Source organism: Pyrus communis, chromosome 13 (assembly GCF_041283825.1).
Source record: "Pyrus communis isolate YQ-2024b chromosome 13, ASM4128382v1, whole genome shotgun sequence".
Classification (NCBI taxonomy): domain Eukaryota; kingdom Viridiplantae; phylum Streptophyta; class Magnoliopsida; order Rosales; family Rosaceae; genus Pyrus; species Pyrus communis.
In genome coordinates, this window is record NC_142577.1 from 28,983,846 (window position 1) to 29,000,201 (window position 16,356).

At 37.1% G+C, this 16,356-nt stretch overlaps 4 protein-coding genes across 5 annotated transcripts; 2 read left to right on the plus strand and 2 right to left on the minus strand.

The window, feature by feature from the left end:
* The first annotated feature begins 2,078 nt into the window (after positions 1-2,078).
* Positions 2,079-2,705, plus strand: LOC137736362 (uncharacterized). Its single transcript, XM_068475643.2, has one exon. The coding sequence runs from the start codon at positions 2,079-2,081 to the stop codon at positions 2,703-2,705; it is 627 nt and encodes a 208-aa protein (XP_068331744.2).
* A 4,225-nt stretch (positions 2,706-6,930) lies between these two features.
* Positions 6,931-8,130, minus strand: LOC137737919 (uncharacterized). Its single transcript, XM_068477503.2, has one exon. It carries the CDS (start codon positions 7,927-7,929, stop codon positions 7,018-7,020), a length of 912 nt encoding a protein of 303 aa, XP_068333604.2. The 5' UTR covers positions 7,930-8,130; the 3' UTR covers positions 6,931-7,017.
* Positions 8,131-12,437: 4,307 nt separating this feature from the next.
* LOC137737194 (endonuclease 2) lies at positions 12,438-14,639 on the plus strand. Of its 2 annotated transcripts, none has more exons than XM_088683308.1 (10): positions 12,438-12,553; positions 12,709-12,853; positions 12,996-13,167; positions 13,253-13,360; positions 13,499-13,554; positions 13,619-13,702; positions 13,784-13,876; positions 13,969-14,036; positions 14,189-14,262; positions 14,367-14,639. In XM_088683308.1, exons 2-10 carry the CDS (start codon positions 12,740-12,742, stop codon positions 14,459-14,461), a joined length of 864 nt encoding a protein of 287 aa, XP_088539434.1. In that variant the 5' UTR covers positions 12,438-12,553; positions 12,709-12,739; the 3' UTR covers positions 14,462-14,639. The 2 variants fall into 2 exon arrangements, with proteins under 2 accessions (XP_088539434.1, XP_088539432.1); XM_088683306.1 differs by having other exon boundaries at positions 12,446-12,553; positions 12,696-12,853.
* Positions 14,595-16,154, minus strand: LOC137737196 (uncharacterized). Its single transcript, XM_068476602.2, has 4 exons — positions 15,810-16,154; positions 15,593-15,684; positions 14,970-15,088; positions 14,595-14,880 (listed from the first exon to the last, which is right to left on the minus strand). The coding sequence occupies exons 1-4, from the start codon at positions 16,060-16,062 to the stop codon at positions 14,787-14,789; spliced, it is 558 nt and encodes a 185-aa protein (XP_068332703.1). The 5' UTR covers positions 16,063-16,154; the 3' UTR covers positions 14,595-14,786.
* Positions 16,155-16,356: the final 202 nt, after the last annotated feature.

A 16,356-nucleotide genomic window follows, 5' to 3' on the forward strand; every position in this document is an offset into this window, starting at 1 on the left:
TCCTCAGTTGCTGGTTATTGACTGTGTACGCAGTTGTTTGATAATATATTTTTAAGTTATAATTAACAAGGACAACGTGTGACTTTCCAACTAACTAGTGTTGAGTCACTGGGCCAGAGGCTCACTCCACCCTCTGGTCCCTTTGCACTGGACCACTACGTAATATTAGACATGTAATTCTTCTTCAATCAAAATATGAAACTCAAAGGGCTCTTATTTTTATAGCCAAAAGCACTTTTAATTGCTTTTGATACTTATTTTTATAAGTTCGGTACTTAATTGTGGCTAGCACATGGATTTTTAATAAAAAAATTAATTTATAATAAAACATCATTAGCGCAAGCACTTATAAATTTTTAAGAAGCGGCAAAAATGTGCACGTTACAAAGAATGATGTTTTCCAAAAATGTCACCACACAGAAATTATGTAGAGCAGTAGAACCGTAGAAGGGTGACTTTGACGGTGCGGCTAGCTAGATTGATCACTGCATGCACGTCAAAAGGGAGACTGAAGGATGGGGAGTTGACGGTCCTTCGATCATTTCTGCAATTACAAGCCAGGCTGAACGAATGAGGATAAATTTTCAATTGATTGACTTTGAAAACGCAGCAGTTCATGAAATATATAGCTGGATTGAATTGTGTCTTTGCCACCATGATAATATACTTGTCAAATGCTATGTTTTGACCAAAGACAAAAAATAAGTTAGTGAACAAGATAAACTACAAGAATTTGACTTTACTGATCTAGGTCAAGAGAATATGATGATATAACATTGAAGTTTATAAGAAAAAAATCGAATAAAAATACTATTCAAATTAGTCAAAGCTCCAAATTCAAGTTCTTGAAAAGTATAAAAAGTCTCAAGATATTTTATTAGAAAGTTTGACTATTCAGGCTGACAGAGGGGATTTGCCCTGGGCCCCAATTAATAGTCATTCCTCACCGTCAAACTGATTAAAATTTCACTTAATTATCTGCAATTAAAGATCAAGCAGTGAACACCATATGCATATGATGTACACACAGAAAATAAATAAATAACAATAAATCTGTAATTTTGCATATATACTGGTAAATCTAAAGTCTTAAATAGTTAAATTGCCTTCCATTCACTGAACTCAAAAAGGGGAACTTCCCAATATTCACGCCCAACTCTGTTGAGGAAATAAGGTGGGAGCTCAACACAAGTGTCAAGAGCCGCGCAGGCTGTATAACTGAACTTCAAGCTGCTAATAAAACAGTGCTAATAACATGCTTTTTGTTTTATTTTTTACGATACAATATTTAAAACTAATTTAATCTAACAAAAAATATTTGAGGTGACCACTTAGCCTAATCAAGGTGCTCGAGCATTATGTTTATAACGTTCAAGTATGTTATACTTACTATCTAATTAGCGTCAGACTCTTAATATATTACAATTTCTCAAATATTATATGTGTGTGTGTGAACACCAAGGAGCTAGGCATGCAGAAGAGCCACAATTAATAAAATAGAAAAAAAATAAAAAATAGTTTTGCTTGACCGAGCGGCACCGACGTTGCGTGTGGCAGCCAACAAATGCACCCAAGAGGACAACCAAACCTCAAACATAAGGCAAATGGCAATGGACGAATGGGATAGCAGTTTGCCAATATTCTTCCCAATTAATAGTATTATTCTTTTGTATAAAACTATGATAAATGTCAACAGTCAGAAATGTTGGCTTGGCTTCCATTCTTTCTTTCATACTCTCCTTCTATATATCACACATCTCTCTCCCTCTAATCAAATTAATGTCATCCTCTCTCTCTCTCTCTCTCTATTTGCTATTCGAAATCTTAATTAGTTTCTTGATTAACTGATCCTTTCATTTTGGAGCTACCTAATTACTATTAAGATCAGTTAGTTAACTTAATTAGGTAACAGATCATTGAGCATGAAACCTGCAAAGTTCCAGCTGGATGATAATCATCAAGTACAACATTCATCCATTAGGAGGGACCAGATGATGATCAACGGAAGCCGTCCCTCCCCGTTGAAGATCAACCGAAGCTCCCATCTCATCCACAAACCTACCAATAACTATCCCCGCATGGCCGCCGCCTACAAGACGGAGAAGCAACACCACCAGCACCAGCAGCAGCGGCAGCCGGTGATCATCTACACCCAATCTCCGAAAATCATCCACGCGCAGGCGCGCGATTTCATGGCCTTGGTCCAAAATCTCACCGGCCTCTCGCGCTCCGATAATACTCACGACGACGTCAACGACCAAAGCCAAGACACTGACACTACTCATGATGATCATGCAAACGTGAAAGTTTCATCGTGTCAAGACGACCATATCGACAATACAGACATTACTAAATCTGCTATTAGCCGCAGCCGTGATGGAAACGAGTCGTGTTCGGATCTGACGGATGAGATTAATTGTGGTGGTGGGAATTACGATAATAATAGTGTGATTAATAATGTTCAACATCAAGTGGGGAGCTCATCATCTTCCGGATATTCTCCCAATGCCATGTTCAGCAACCCTAGCCCGTATTTTGCAGATATTCCATTGTTTACGCCGACCTCAAATAATTCAGCGGATTTCTTCTGCCCGCCAAGGCCGCTTTACAGATTCTCCGATTCCTCATCGCATGCATCTCCGAACTTCGGCGGTTCGATATCTCCATCAATGTTCAAGTTCATCAAAGGACTCCCAGAATATTGACTACATGATGAACAACTAATAAGCAACTAGACGATTATCCAATCGAGCTAGTTAGTTATTTGCTACCACTGTTAATTGATTCTTTATCTGTTTCTTTTATTCAGTTTTTTTGTATGTTGATAGAAAAAGTCCATTGCTTGTTCATAGCTTAATTTATTCATTAATTCATTCATGGTTCTTGTTTTGTTAATTAGTTTTTACTCCTTAACTTAAATGTGGGTATGGATTTCTGGGATTTTAAATCTCTACATTTAACCTCAATTGGGTTAGGGGATATATTGAGTTACCATTGGCAGCTGGAAACTAAATATATTGACCCTTCTGAAATTTCATAAGGTTTTGGGTACTTAGCATTATCAAACTTTATGACGCATATACGTTGACATGTTATATAATTCTGCACAACTACTGCATTAGAAACAGGAAGCCCTCTGTGCAACTTCCTGTACGCCTCAAGTCTTGACTTGACCACCAACCACAATTACACGAGTAGTCTGGAAAAACATGAATACTGGTTTGACGATGCCACACGTAGCCAGGCTAGTAGCTAATTGAATCTTGTTTTAGTTAAGATCCTGTTTGGACCCAAAATGACATTTTGGGGCGAGGGGATTATGGGCTCGGCCCGTATACAGGACATCAGGTATCTCAAAATATTTTCAAGAAAAACCCAGCCTAGTGAGGTTTGGTCGAATCCTATCAAAACACAATCTTATCTGAATAGAAGGGTCGGTCGAGTCCCAGTAGAACAAGGAGTCCTCAAAGGCTAGTTATGGTTCGAATAAGAAAATATGCCAAGAATCAAGGGTTAAACCTGGACGATAATAGGGTGGAATTCAGAATCTTACATGAACTAGGGTTGGCCGAAACCTATTTGGGTTCGACCAAGGAATTATAGTTCGAGTGGGACTCTAAATCGACCATGCGGAACTACTACTATCAATAGAGAGGAGAGGGTATCATTCAAAGCCCCTTCAAATCTGCACTGCGCAAACTCTCACTTTATGTGAAACCTCTCAAACATCTTTAGATTTTTTATTTTACCCTTGTTCGCCAACACATCTTCAATTTGGATAAACAATATTAAGTCGTAGAATCAGCCGACCGATGATCACCTTTAATTTGGATAAACAACACTACTTCGAGACCAACTGGTTATCTATCCAAGCCTCAATCAGCAGGAATCTCTAAGTCCTTGTTGGAAGAGATCATCTCCTTGGCATTCTCAACAAAGCGAGGTGTTACCAAGTTATGACATTCGGCACACTGAAAATTGAATTTGATAGTAAACTTCGCAGAACGAGCAACGTTGTCTTCAGGTTCCAGAACTCGAAGGCCAAGAAGTATTCCTTCCTCGGCTGCCGTCGCAAATTTCAGAAGTCATCAGTACGCCCAATGCCACATCAACATTCATTCACTCTCCAGCTGAGCTCAACCAACGAGTTAGCACGCCCTGCATTCAACCGAATGATGTAGGCTAGGCATTTTTTAGGGTCAACAGATCCACATGGTTTACATTGAATTTTGGGATTAATAATATGATTTACCACGTGTGTGGTTTACATTGAAATTTGGGATTAATAATATGATTTACAACGTGTGTGGTTTACAAAATTAACCTTCAATTACTGTTTGTTTTTATTAATTTTTTTTAGGGGCTTTTAGATCCAGATCCAAAAACATAGATGGTTTTTAAGAGTGAGTCCAATTACCTAATTATATGTATTTATTTTTTTTAATGCTCATTTTATATTTTCTAAAAATATTAAAATCAATTAAAATCTTCTAATATTATGAATTTTCAACCCCAAAAAATATAATTAATATCTTATAACAAAATATATATATATATATATTGACATAAATCTATTTGCAAATCATTCTACCCTAACTCAAATAACAAATATATGAATGTATATCATACCTATAAGTAAGATATGAAACTTAACTAAAAGGTAGAAAAAAAAAACATAATATACAAGCAAGACACATGAATCTTACTTGATTATAAAAAAGAATCTATCACATAGGTAAATAAATATAATTAACCTGTGATATAGGTTGATTATAAAAATAAAAAATAAAATCTATAAATGGGGTTTAAAACGGGATAAAGAACAAGAAAGAACAAAAATAAATAAATAATCAAAGAGATAATTAGGAATAAATTTGATTTTTATAATAAATCTTATCATTTAAGAGATAATTATTGATAATAAAATAATAAGATTTAAGGAATTGGACTTATTTTAATAAATTGGACTATTTCTACTATTGACTCAAAAAATTGGACCTATATCAAGTTTCCTCTTTTTTTTATTAGATGCGTACCGACTTGTAGAGATCTATAACTAGTAACCATATGCGATCAAAATGGCCGCGGAAACAATTAGGGAAGCGCATCCACTTTCGTTCACGACGGAGCATAAATAAGATAGAATGTGCAGAAGAACAGAAAAAGTGGGAAAATCATTTTTTAACCATTAAACATAGGCACAAAATTGGGCGATATACAGATGGTGCTTTATTGTAGTGACGAAAAACAATACTACCTATGCATCTTGGTACGAGTTCAATCTCTATCGATGATTCATAGGATGCGAGTTCGATCTCCACCGATCCTATTTCTTGCCTAACATTTAATAATTTAAAGTGCTAACGTTATCATTTGTCAAAAAATGGGGGTTACAATGTCTTCAGATCATCCTAGGCGCACCAAATATCCATTTTGAGTTAAAAGACAGACATGTGCTCCAAAATGGTTTGAGAAAAAGTCCGATCAACAAAAATGTTACTATGGTCCGTGGGTTTGCATGGGTTAGGCCCAAAGCTAAACAGCAATCACACATTTGACTCAAACCGCGGGGGCCCCCTTCGACAACGCCTACAACATATTCTGGTACTAAAATAATCTGTGGGATTCCGGGAAACGACGTGCGTTTTCGTGGGAAGAAAATATAAAAATGGTCACGTAACTAGTTATTTGTGCCCTGCAAGTTACCTTTGTGTTAATCATGGACCAAGTCTAGCATAAGATAAGCATGCGAAATCTGGACCTATCTGTCATTAGAAAATTAAACTTCCTGCTAAATGTGGAAATTTCAAAAAAACGTAGGATGTTCAGGTTGCATTTCTCTTATCCATAAGGCGGATTATATAAAAATAATACAAGAGTGCCATACAAGCTGCATTGAAGCTTCTTCTCTACAAACTCGTAGGAAGTGTGAAGAATAAGAAGCTAGATCTAGCCACTCTAACACTTCCAAGTTATATATATGTACTCGTATGTATATATATGGGTGATTGAGTAGTCCCGATTATGTTTCATTTTTTTGGAGGCAAACGGTTTATTGCTTAACCATAACATCTAAAAGATATGGATCTTTTTCTATCTATATAAATTTGTTGCCCCTCTCGGGATTCTCATGCTCCAGAAAGCTAGATAATGTGATGTTGATTAAAGGGAGAGCACAACATGTTATGTGAATTGTAGCATGATGTTGAACCCATTGCATTAGTGGCATTGCTACCTACTTTTATGAACCATGCTTCGCTGCTGAAACTTAATCACAAATAGACAAGCATCTAATTATAGTTTTCAATTTTAATTATTCAGACACATGTTCATTTGTGATTTGACTTTTCAATGGCGAAGCATAGTTCTACTTTTACAAGGCATGCCTCATGAACAATTGTACCTTCAAACAATGGCATCGCAGATTACATCCATCTTTCTGTTTTTTTTTTTTTTTTTTCACAAGCATACACAATTTATTTGGTTGGTGAGATTCTTTCCGGCCACATTCAACATTGAAGTTGTATAATACACAATTTATCTTTTATATTTGTTTAACAATTAACAACCAAAACACGCCGCAAAGAAGAAGATTATCGACTTAGCTATCGAGCCTTCGTCATCAGGAATTTAGGTCCTCTTCGGATCTCATAGTCCACGATAGAGTAATCCAAATTGTTCAAGATAGGAAGAGAGAGATCTGGACCATTGGTTTGTATAATGGATGAGTGAACGGATTAATAAGGTCATACAATTTAAAATGAGTGGTCTCGATTTTTTTTTATTAGCTTCAAATTTCGATTTTTTTTTATTGGCTTCAAATTGCAAGATCCAAAAATAATCTCGATTCCATCACTAGAGGAAGCTAGTAAGAAGCTTGTAATTTGCCATTTTTCTGTTGATTACAAGCTAAAGAAAAACAAATCGAAAGGTATAAAAAATGGTAAATAATATTAAAGGATATTTACAAAATAATGACCTTGCATTATTTGATTTCTGTTGTTTCGTACTAATACTTTACAGCAGATAAGACCTAACCGCGCTACAACACCGTATCACTGCCGAGTCACATCCACTCACGGCTGATTGGTCCGTCACAACAACGGCGTCGGCGTCCCACCACGTATCGTCCACGTCAGCCTCCGTTACACTCCCCAACGGCGACGCCACTTTCCTCACGTCACCGACTGTCAAATTGCCGGTTACGCCATCCTTGACGTAGACTTTCTCCACGCCACCAGATGCCACTCCAACTATTCTTCCGATCTGCGGGCCCCACTCCGCGAGTATCGCCGGAATCCGGCATCCGACGCGCGCGTCCCAGACACCCATAGACACGAGCCCCGACGGGGCTGAGTCCGCGGACAAAAACGTGGCCGGCGACGATGCGTCCCAGACTTTTACGACGCTATTGCCTGCCGTGAAGTCGGACCACGAGAATCGATGTCCTCCGAAGCTTCGGCGGCGGCGGAGTCCAAAATTATGATTCTGCACTCCGTCTTCGCCGTAATAACCCGAGCCTTTGACGTAGAATTGTTCATCTCTCCCAATCGAATTACTTTCGTCGTCGAACGATATTTCGGGTTCCAAATCTTCATCGGATAAGGAGGACGCCGAAGAAGCAGAGCAGATATCTTCGTCGTCGCTGACGTCCGAATACTCGCCGTCGTGGAGCTGCTGATTAAGCTGCTGCGGGTCTAATATCCGGAGGCGGCGGAGACTGATGACAAAAATGTTGATTATAGTGATGAGGGTGCCGAAGGAAGCTAGAATTGCGAGGACTAGAGCTCCCCATGTCCAGAAACTGTAAGCTTGAGAGACGTTTTGGATTCCGGGAAACGACAAACTCTGCGAAAGAAAAGATGGGTCCGGCAGCGAGGTCAGGCGGGACGGAAGATCGGTAATTATGTTGAGCACCGGAATTTCCATGGCTGAGAGCGGTGGTCAGAGGAAGAGGACGAAGTAGAAGAAGAAGGGGAGGAGGTTTGAGGAAGGAGGGGCTTTGCGATTATATAGACTCGAAGAAATTACTTGGAAATTTGGAATGAGGGAATACCAGAAAATAAAAAAATGTTTTAGTTGTGAAGACTGATGTAGAACATAACGACTTGGTATGCAAGTTTCAGGGACATCCGTTCCACGTCAGAAAAGCGTAGCGGTCCTTTTGCAATTGTAATACAACGTGGCTGGAAAATGTTGAATTATGTAAGGAACTACGTCTTCTTAATTCACGTATTATAATATATGTAATTAATACATTATAAACATGTCATTCAAATATTATTAAGAGCATATGTGCTTTACTTATGCACATTAGCACGAATTCTCATTCAATAATTTAAAATAAAACCCTAAACTACAATTAGTATGTTACGACGAAGGATCAATAACTCCTAAACTACAATTTCCAGTCAAGTTTAAACAAATTTAACATAAATCTAATTGTATAAAAGAAAGTTATATAATACAAATAAATCCACCAATTACAGTAAGAAAGTATATTACATATAATCAAATATCAATAAATATTTAAGTTTGAATCTTCGTTTCTATCGTTTGAATTAATTTAATATATATCACTTGCGTATGAATTAAAAATATGATAAAAAGTGAAGCCATGTTAAAAAGACAAATAGTCACACTAAATAAAGACTTGTCGTGTCAAAAACAAATTGGATCATTCATGGAATTCGGTGTGGCTGACTCATTGGCAGCCAGCCAGGAGGATGTGATCCTCCGCTTTTACTTGCAGAGCCGGTCCAAAACCTTTGTTGGTCGGCGACTAGACGGTTCCACACTCGAATATTGACACGTAGTCAAATCTCATTGCTTGGTCATCCTAACCCTTTTTTTTGTTGGTATCTATGTATTTTGAGCTGCATTTGGTAGAAAAATGCCAACTTCGCTTTTAAAAGTATGATTTTTTATTTATTTATAAATTTCCTGTCAATTCATAGTATAACGTTAAAATTATTATATATTAATTGTGTTAAAAAAAAAAAAAAAAGTAGCATAAAGCCTATAAAGATTCTTTTTAGCATATTTTTGTCAATAATTATTATTGTGAAATGAGAGTACAAGTGCTAATTAAATTAATCATTTAATACTTTATTAACCCGTAATATTTCAGGCCACTTTATAAATTTATATTTAAGGTTTAAACACTTTATTTATTTTAATAGCAAGTGATATAACTAATTTAATTTATACTACATAAAAATTTGAGTTTGGGTCACAGGAAATTGAAAAGGAAGATTCGCGCAATTCACTATTGTCAAACCACTTCGTTTTTCAGTTATTCATTCAAATATTATTTTCACAAAATTCGTCCAAATCATCTATCATTTAGCTATTTAATCATTATCATGAAGATTTCATTATACTTCCAATAACATTGTAGGTGTCTTACTTTTCTTTTTCACGATTAGGTATTCACTCATTATCACTTGAACACTAATGATAATTAGCGTGATTACAATTAGCATTGGGTTGGGTTTTTTTTCTCTTCTTATTTTAGAGGTGTGCTGGTGTGTGCCCTCTGTTGCACGATTTAGTGACTCACCGACTCCACTTTTATAAGAAATTAATCAGACGCACCTCCTTTCTGGTTTTGGTACAATTTCAATCCTAAGTGTGTTTCGCATGATGCGCACTTCTCTGCTAATACACAGCGACAGCTACACTGTCAAATCCAAAACAATTATTACTTAATGTAGAGATTAAGGGCTTTGATTTGAGGCCCAATTAATTAATCAGTGCAAAACGAGGTCGTTGAGTCTGGTTTCTTCTTCAATTTCAATGGTTTACCAAGCAAAAGGTCGGTAGTAGGTATATGCTCCAAATACACACATCATTATGGTCACGGTCAATATGATACTATAACGATATTAATGAAACATTATTATCGCAGCTCACACATCATATGATCACCATCTTGCTTGTTATGCCCGATCCTCATCGTGCAAGTGCGCTTGGTTCGAAGAATCCCTCGATGTAATTATTGATGTTTTGTTGATTGATAGTAGGATTTAGTTTTGCGAGAGTTTTCCTTGTCTATGTAATATGTTGTTGCTTTTGAATTGCTATGAATACAATTCACCTTGTTGCTTAAAAAAAAAAAAAAAAAAAAAAACGTAGTTTACCAATTTGTATTCCGAATATGGAAAAATCTCTAGTTTTTGTGTAAGTGAAAACCAATCTCAAAGACCACTAATGAGAACTCAACTAGTAACAACAACGAAAATATAAAAATAAAAAGAGACGAACTAAAAGTCAAGTCAAGCCAAGCCAAGTGGGATAAGTCCATGGACCCAATCATCCAAAAAGTCTAAAACTAATTTATGGGGGTATGCAAGCAATATTTTTTGGGACCCCTTTTTATCTTTTTATATACCTTTTAATTTTCGTTTGTCAGATCAAACAAATTAAAAAATTATCAAAAGATATAAATTAATATGAAGTGCGTAAAAAATAAAATGAGTAAATGAATAACACTGGTAAATGAAATAAAATTACTTGGTGAAGCTTCTAATTTTATTTTCAAAACATATAAAAAGTCAAGGCAATCCCTTATACGTAGAAATAATTAGGAGGTTGCAGCTGAGGAAATTGAAAGGCATATAAAATATGTAACGTGAAATGCATTGGTCTTAATAAATATTTTGAGCCAAACTTTACGCGTACGGGAAGAGAGTAATTAATGACCATCCCATCCCCACAAAAATATTGACTTTGAGATTAGATTATACAAAGACTATGATCATATTCTGGTCATTTCTTCTCCTTTTTAGTTGGAATTATCAATCATTTTATTATAATTAATTCGGCATAATAAGGTCTAAGTTTGATCCCGTCTAAACATTATTTTCTATTATTAACAACCCAACGACCAAAAAATCAAAATCAAATCAAATCTCAAACTCAACTCGCTTTATGTATTTGAAGATGCATACAAGATATGCGTTGAAAATCTCACATATTTTTGTTCCAACTCGTTTTTTCTTTATTTCTTTCATCACATGATTGAAGAAAGAGTTACCGAAAAAAAAAAAAATGTGTTACATGAAAGTTCTACTTATATTGCCACTAATTTTTTCTCAAGTACAAGATGTTCATTGATTAATTAGAAGCAAATCTTCACTTCTACAAACTTTGAATGTTAAAAGAATTTTTTGTACATTCTCTTCGAGATCAAACATAGTATTGAAGTTTTAAGAAAGCCGTATAAGTAAATATATACACAACAGAAAAGTGGGCTAATCCAACCAATCTTGCTTGCACAATGGAAAGAGCCACCATTTTATCTCTCCATCGAATCATATTGTTTTGATCTACGATTTCAATTCTTCCATGTTCAAGCAATAGTTAGTATATTGTTCAATTTTGTTTCACTTAATCTCTGTTTCATGGCCACATAGAGTGTGAAACATAGCTAATCTTTGCTTTTCAAACTATTGTTTTGAATTCAATTTCAGCATATGTTCAATTCAATCCATGAAGTTGGTCCCAGAAGAAAAGGGGGTGAAATTTGAGATATGAAAATTTGAAGCTGGACCGAAGGCGATTTCGTCTTCATGTTGAAATCCAACGAAATGGGCCTACGCTGTTGCTGTTGTTGTTTTTGTTTTGCATGGATCGTGTGCTCAAGACCCACAGTTTATTCAAATTTCTACCCAAGTTGAGATGGCCCATCTTAGTTTCTGGGCCTACAGCATTATTTACAAGAAAATGACGTAAAAATATTTTTATAAAAAAAAAATAGCTTAAGAAGAAAATAATATATTATGGGTGGAGGCAGGAAAATGTTAGGTTAGCCCTTCTCTAGCCTTATGTTTGCCTTAAGACTTATTACTGAACATGCATGATCTTCCACGGTCACATCTCTAAGAATTATTATAGTATAAGATGGATTCTGGTACAGTTATGCAAAGATAAATATTCTTAATTATTTGAACTACAAGTCAGTTGCCATCGAACGACAAACCTCTCGATTTGGCAGCTTGAGTGCCTGAGGAGACATCGACCCTAGCCTCTCCACCTTAGTTGCATATGAAGGATCATGTAATTAACAATTTGACAGAAAACAAGATTAATGAATTCTCCCAATTAATCACAGATCCAAGAATGCATACAGAACGTACGTATGTAGAAGAAAAACTTAGAAGATCCAAACATAAATATTGAAATGTATTTCGAGAGTTCCAAGGAATTTGAGGGAAAAATCTAAAAATACTAATGCATGCATCACCCGTGCAAGAACCTGCATCAACGTTGATGCCAACTCAAACTGAGAGAAGCTTCAATCCAAGACTTAATGTAAAGATTGAGAGAAAGTACAGGAACTCCGGGATACTTTGGTACATTCTGTTTGCTTGGCTTTCTACGGCACGTACCGTAACCGTTACATTCCCACCTCCATCACCATTTCCCGTTTCATATAATCTCTTCCTTTTAAAAAGTTGCCTTCCTTTTCAAGCACGCAGCCGATTAGTGTGTGAACGCAGAGAGCCACCATTGTCGTGCTTGTAAAATGTCATCCACATGATTCAATCAGGTGAAAGCCTATCTCCATCCCTGCCAAAAACAAAAGTTAATTTATATGTAAAATGACATCCACATAATTCAATATAAATTTCCTTTCCAATTTGTGTTCTTATTACCAACTCTAAAACCAGAGAAAATCCGTCATTTATTAGCTGCATTCTTCAGAATTCTTGTTTCTTGGGAGGAAAGGGAGGTAATGGAGTGTGGCAGGATCAAGATTGTTATTACCTTGTGCTCGCTGCTCCTTCTTTTTCCTGTGATTCACGGCTGGGGAACTGATGGGCATCTCACAATTTGCAGAATTGCTCAGGTTCTTACCCAACTCTTATTTTTCTCCAATCTCGACTTAACCAAGTTGGCTAGAGTAAAAAAGATGTACCATATTTTGCCTCTGGGTTAAATTTTTAGTAACGGTTCGGGTGTGTTTTTTCTTTTGGGTGATGTGATGGCAGTCTAGGCTGAGCACGGCGGCGGCGGATGCGGTGAAGCAACTGCTTCCTGACTATGCACAGAATGACTTGGGCAGCCTGTGCATATGGCCAGATCATGTCAAGTTTATTTACCACTGGTCATCTGCCCTTCACTATATTAACACTCCTGATGTTTGCAATTACCAGTACAATAGTATGTTCCTCTAAACATGTGATTAGTGTGCACGTATAAATATTAATTCTAATTAATAATGTAATTACTAATGATTAATCTCCAGGGGACTGCAAAGATGAGACTGCAGAGAAGGGGCGTTGTGTTGCGGGGGCAATTAACAATTATACCACTCAGCTTCTCACCTACAGTAGCCATTCTTCTCAACCTAAATGTAAATCCTTTCCTTTTTCTAGATAGAGATGATCATATCAATACATTATCGATGATATATCAGATTCCGTTCCATAGTTGGTCTATACGATTACGTGACCATATTTGTTATTTAACTTTGTTTATATTGTGATATCAGATAACCTCACGCAGGCGCTTCTATTTCTTTCCCATTTCATAGGAGACATCCATCAGGTATGGCACAATCTGTATAACCAAACACAAATGATGTGAAGTTACCCTTACGCGTGTTACGCAGCCTCTGCATGTAGGTTTTGGTCCGGACAAGGGAGGCAACACAATTGATGTTCACTGGTACACAACGAAGCAAAATCTTCATCATGTAAGTCTCATTTGCCAGTTCAAAATTTCCACAAACTACTACTAAACGTAATTAAATTTTCAAATTTTACGGTGCATACAGATATGGGATTCCAACATAATTGATACAGCAGAAGAGAGATTCTACCATTCCAACGTAGAAGAACTAATTGACGCGATTAAACAGAACATTACGGTACCTTACAACATCAACTGCCGTAGAATATTTTGTGAAATGTCTGAATCCTAAAGTCTGTCCTTTGATGCTTAATATTTCTTTGAAAACAGACTGAATGGTCAGATCAAGTTAAGGGTTGGGAGACCTGCAGCCTAAACAAGACAGCGTGCCCCGACGTGTATGTATTATTCGCTTATGTTACAAATTTGACGAGACTTCATGTTTTCGAGCCTTCTGGTTGTGTTAAGTTTCTGCTTGATGATAAGATCAGCAAGGCTCGGCCTGGACGATTCGCTAACCAAGTTTAATTACCGGGGTGCTTATTTGCAGATACGCATCTGAAGGCATCAAAGCAGCTTGTGATTGGGCATACAAGGGTGCAGATGAAGGTTCAGTGCTAGAAGGTAAGCATGAATGTTTTGAATTTAATGGTAGTGTATGCTCGTCTGTTCGTTAAATTGAGGAGAAAAAAAATGAAGAGAATAAATTAAACATTGTTAATTTGCAGACGAATACTTCCTCTCCCGGCTACCAATAGTCCATAGGCGGTTAGCTCAAGGTGGTGTCCGTCTAGCAGCCACCCTCAACCGCATCTTCGGGTGACAGAACACTTGTTCTGCTTGAAGTTAACAAGATTTCCAGAGGCTCATATGCCTCTAAATTTAAAGATATTGCACTTGTAGTTATGTTGTTATCTATTGTTCTAGAAATATCTTTGTTTCAAGCACTTGAACAATTACAAACCCTGTATAATATATCTTACTGCTTAATTAGTTTCTTACATCGTCGTTGTTTAATCGATACCAGTGTCATCCAAAACTAAACACAATAGTCAATCGATAGCTGAATCATCCAAAATCTAAACACAATATGTTCCACTATATTCTTTTGATGTAGAAACATTCACATACTGAATACGAATAATATGTCAAGCAAGAGCTTCAGCTTTTGATTTCTTCACCACAAGGACAGGGCACTTGGCGTACTGAACACAGTAATCGCTGACGCTACCAAGAATTGCCCTGGCTCGGCACATCAAAATCGTCAGACCCCTAAATGAAATGCAGGCACACACACACAAAAATAGAAAATTTGATGAAATGATACTAACCTTTGGATTTTTCCGAGCCCACGCTCGCCTACAATTAGCAGCTTGATGCCGTGTTTTTTGACAGCATCACATATGGCAGCTTTCGGATCTCCAACTTCTGTGACTGTCTCTGCATTTACCTATGGAAAACAAAATGGTACACTTAAATAAATGCTTCACAGGGGTGGAATATCCCAAAGATGCTATGCATCTGCAAGGACCTCATCAGAGCACCTTGATGGGCTTAATTGCCATATAAAAAATATGGATTTTGTGAAAATTCACAGTTGAATAATTCATTGTACCTACTACCTAGTGCATGTTTAAGAGTTTCTGGAAGGGCTAAAACCGGTTACTAATAACCAAAAGTGATTTCGACAAAGTTTGGTAAACATAAAAGTGCTCGGGTCACAAGCATTTTTTGGAAAAACACATATTAGGTGCTTCTTCAATAAGAACTTCTAAGTAATTCACTAAGAAGTAAGATTTTTAGTAAAAATCCCAACTGCTTTTGCAAAAATCAGCTATAGCAAAAACAATAAGCAGGGAATCCAACAAAAGCAGTCTCAAAAGAAGCACTTGTACGAAAAGTATATACACAAACATAATGTTTTGTGACTGAAGATGAAGAACTGTGGCCTTACCCCACGACTAGCACATATCTGCTTAGCTTTCTCCAACAGTGCCAACGCAAACTTCCTGTGACTTTCTTGGGAACAGTTAACAAACTCCTGACCTGAATTCCGTAACACGAACAACAAACAACTTGTCAGAAGATTTCAAATCTCCACTTATGTCTAGGGTATCAACCTTAAAAAGAACAAAAGAAAAACCCCATGAAGAAATTCTGAACAACTTAACTGGAAGACGTAGGATAGTACATGCGAGCAGCGCCGAGCGACGCCGAGAAGGTGATGTTGCCGTTGGAGGGAGTCTGAGCCATGAAGATGGTCAAGGGCGAGTCGGTTATGGAGTCTTTGAGGTTGTCGAGAACCCACATGAGAGCGTAATGACTGCTCTCGCTCTCGTCAATGGCCACCATCACCTTCTTCTCGGCTCCTTTTGCAACCGCTTCTCCCATTCTTTCTTCTCCTCTTGGAATCGCCTCTCCCATTCTTTCTTCTCCTCTTGGAATCGCCTCTCCCAAATCTTTTGCTTCGGTTTTTCGTTGGCAAAACCAAGGGCAGTTGTATCTCTATTTATCGGATTTTTGGGATGGATTTTGTCAAAATGGTAGTTGAAGAAACAGAGGACAGGTTTTCTCAGGTCAAAACTGCCAGTCAAACACCTAGTCCGACCCCACATATTAGGATTTAGATAGGTTTGCTCTGTTTTCATCGCATGAGAATCCTCTAAAAGCATTTAGAAATCTTCCGATCACGTTCGTTCATTATACATCGTACGGTTA

Excerpts from the sequence above, each read along its gene's own strand:
- LOC137736362 (XM_068475643.2), top strand. The coding sequence starts at position 2,079 with ATGGCCGCCGCCTACAAGACGGAGAAGCAACACCACCAGCACCAGCAG.
- LOC137737919 (XM_068477503.2), bottom strand. The coding sequence starts at position 7,929 with ATGGAAATTCCGGTGCTCAACATAATTACCGATCTTCCGTCCCGCCTG.
- LOC137737194 (XM_088683306.1), top strand. Across the intron at positions 13,168-13,252 it reads TTGCAATTACCAGTACAATA|GGGACTGCAAAGATGAGACT; the intron begins GTATGTTCCTCT and ends ATTAATCTCCAG. Across the intron at positions 13,703-13,783 it reads CGAAGCAAAATCTTCATCAT|ATATGGGATTCCAACATAAT; the intron begins GTAAGTCTCATT and ends CGGTGCATACAG.
- LOC137737196 (XM_068476602.2), bottom strand. The coding sequence starts at position 16,062 with ATGGGAGAGGCGATTCCAAGAGGAGAAGAAAGAATGGGAGAAGCGGTT. Across the intron at positions 15,685-15,809 it reads GTACTATCCTACGTCTTCCA|GTCAGGAGTTTGTTAACTGT; the intron begins GTTAAGTTGTTC and ends TACGGAATTCAG. Across the intron at positions 15,089-15,592 it reads AGATATGTGCTAGTCGTGGG|GTAAATGCAGAGACAGTCAC; the intron begins GTAAGGCCACAG and ends TGTTTTCCATAG.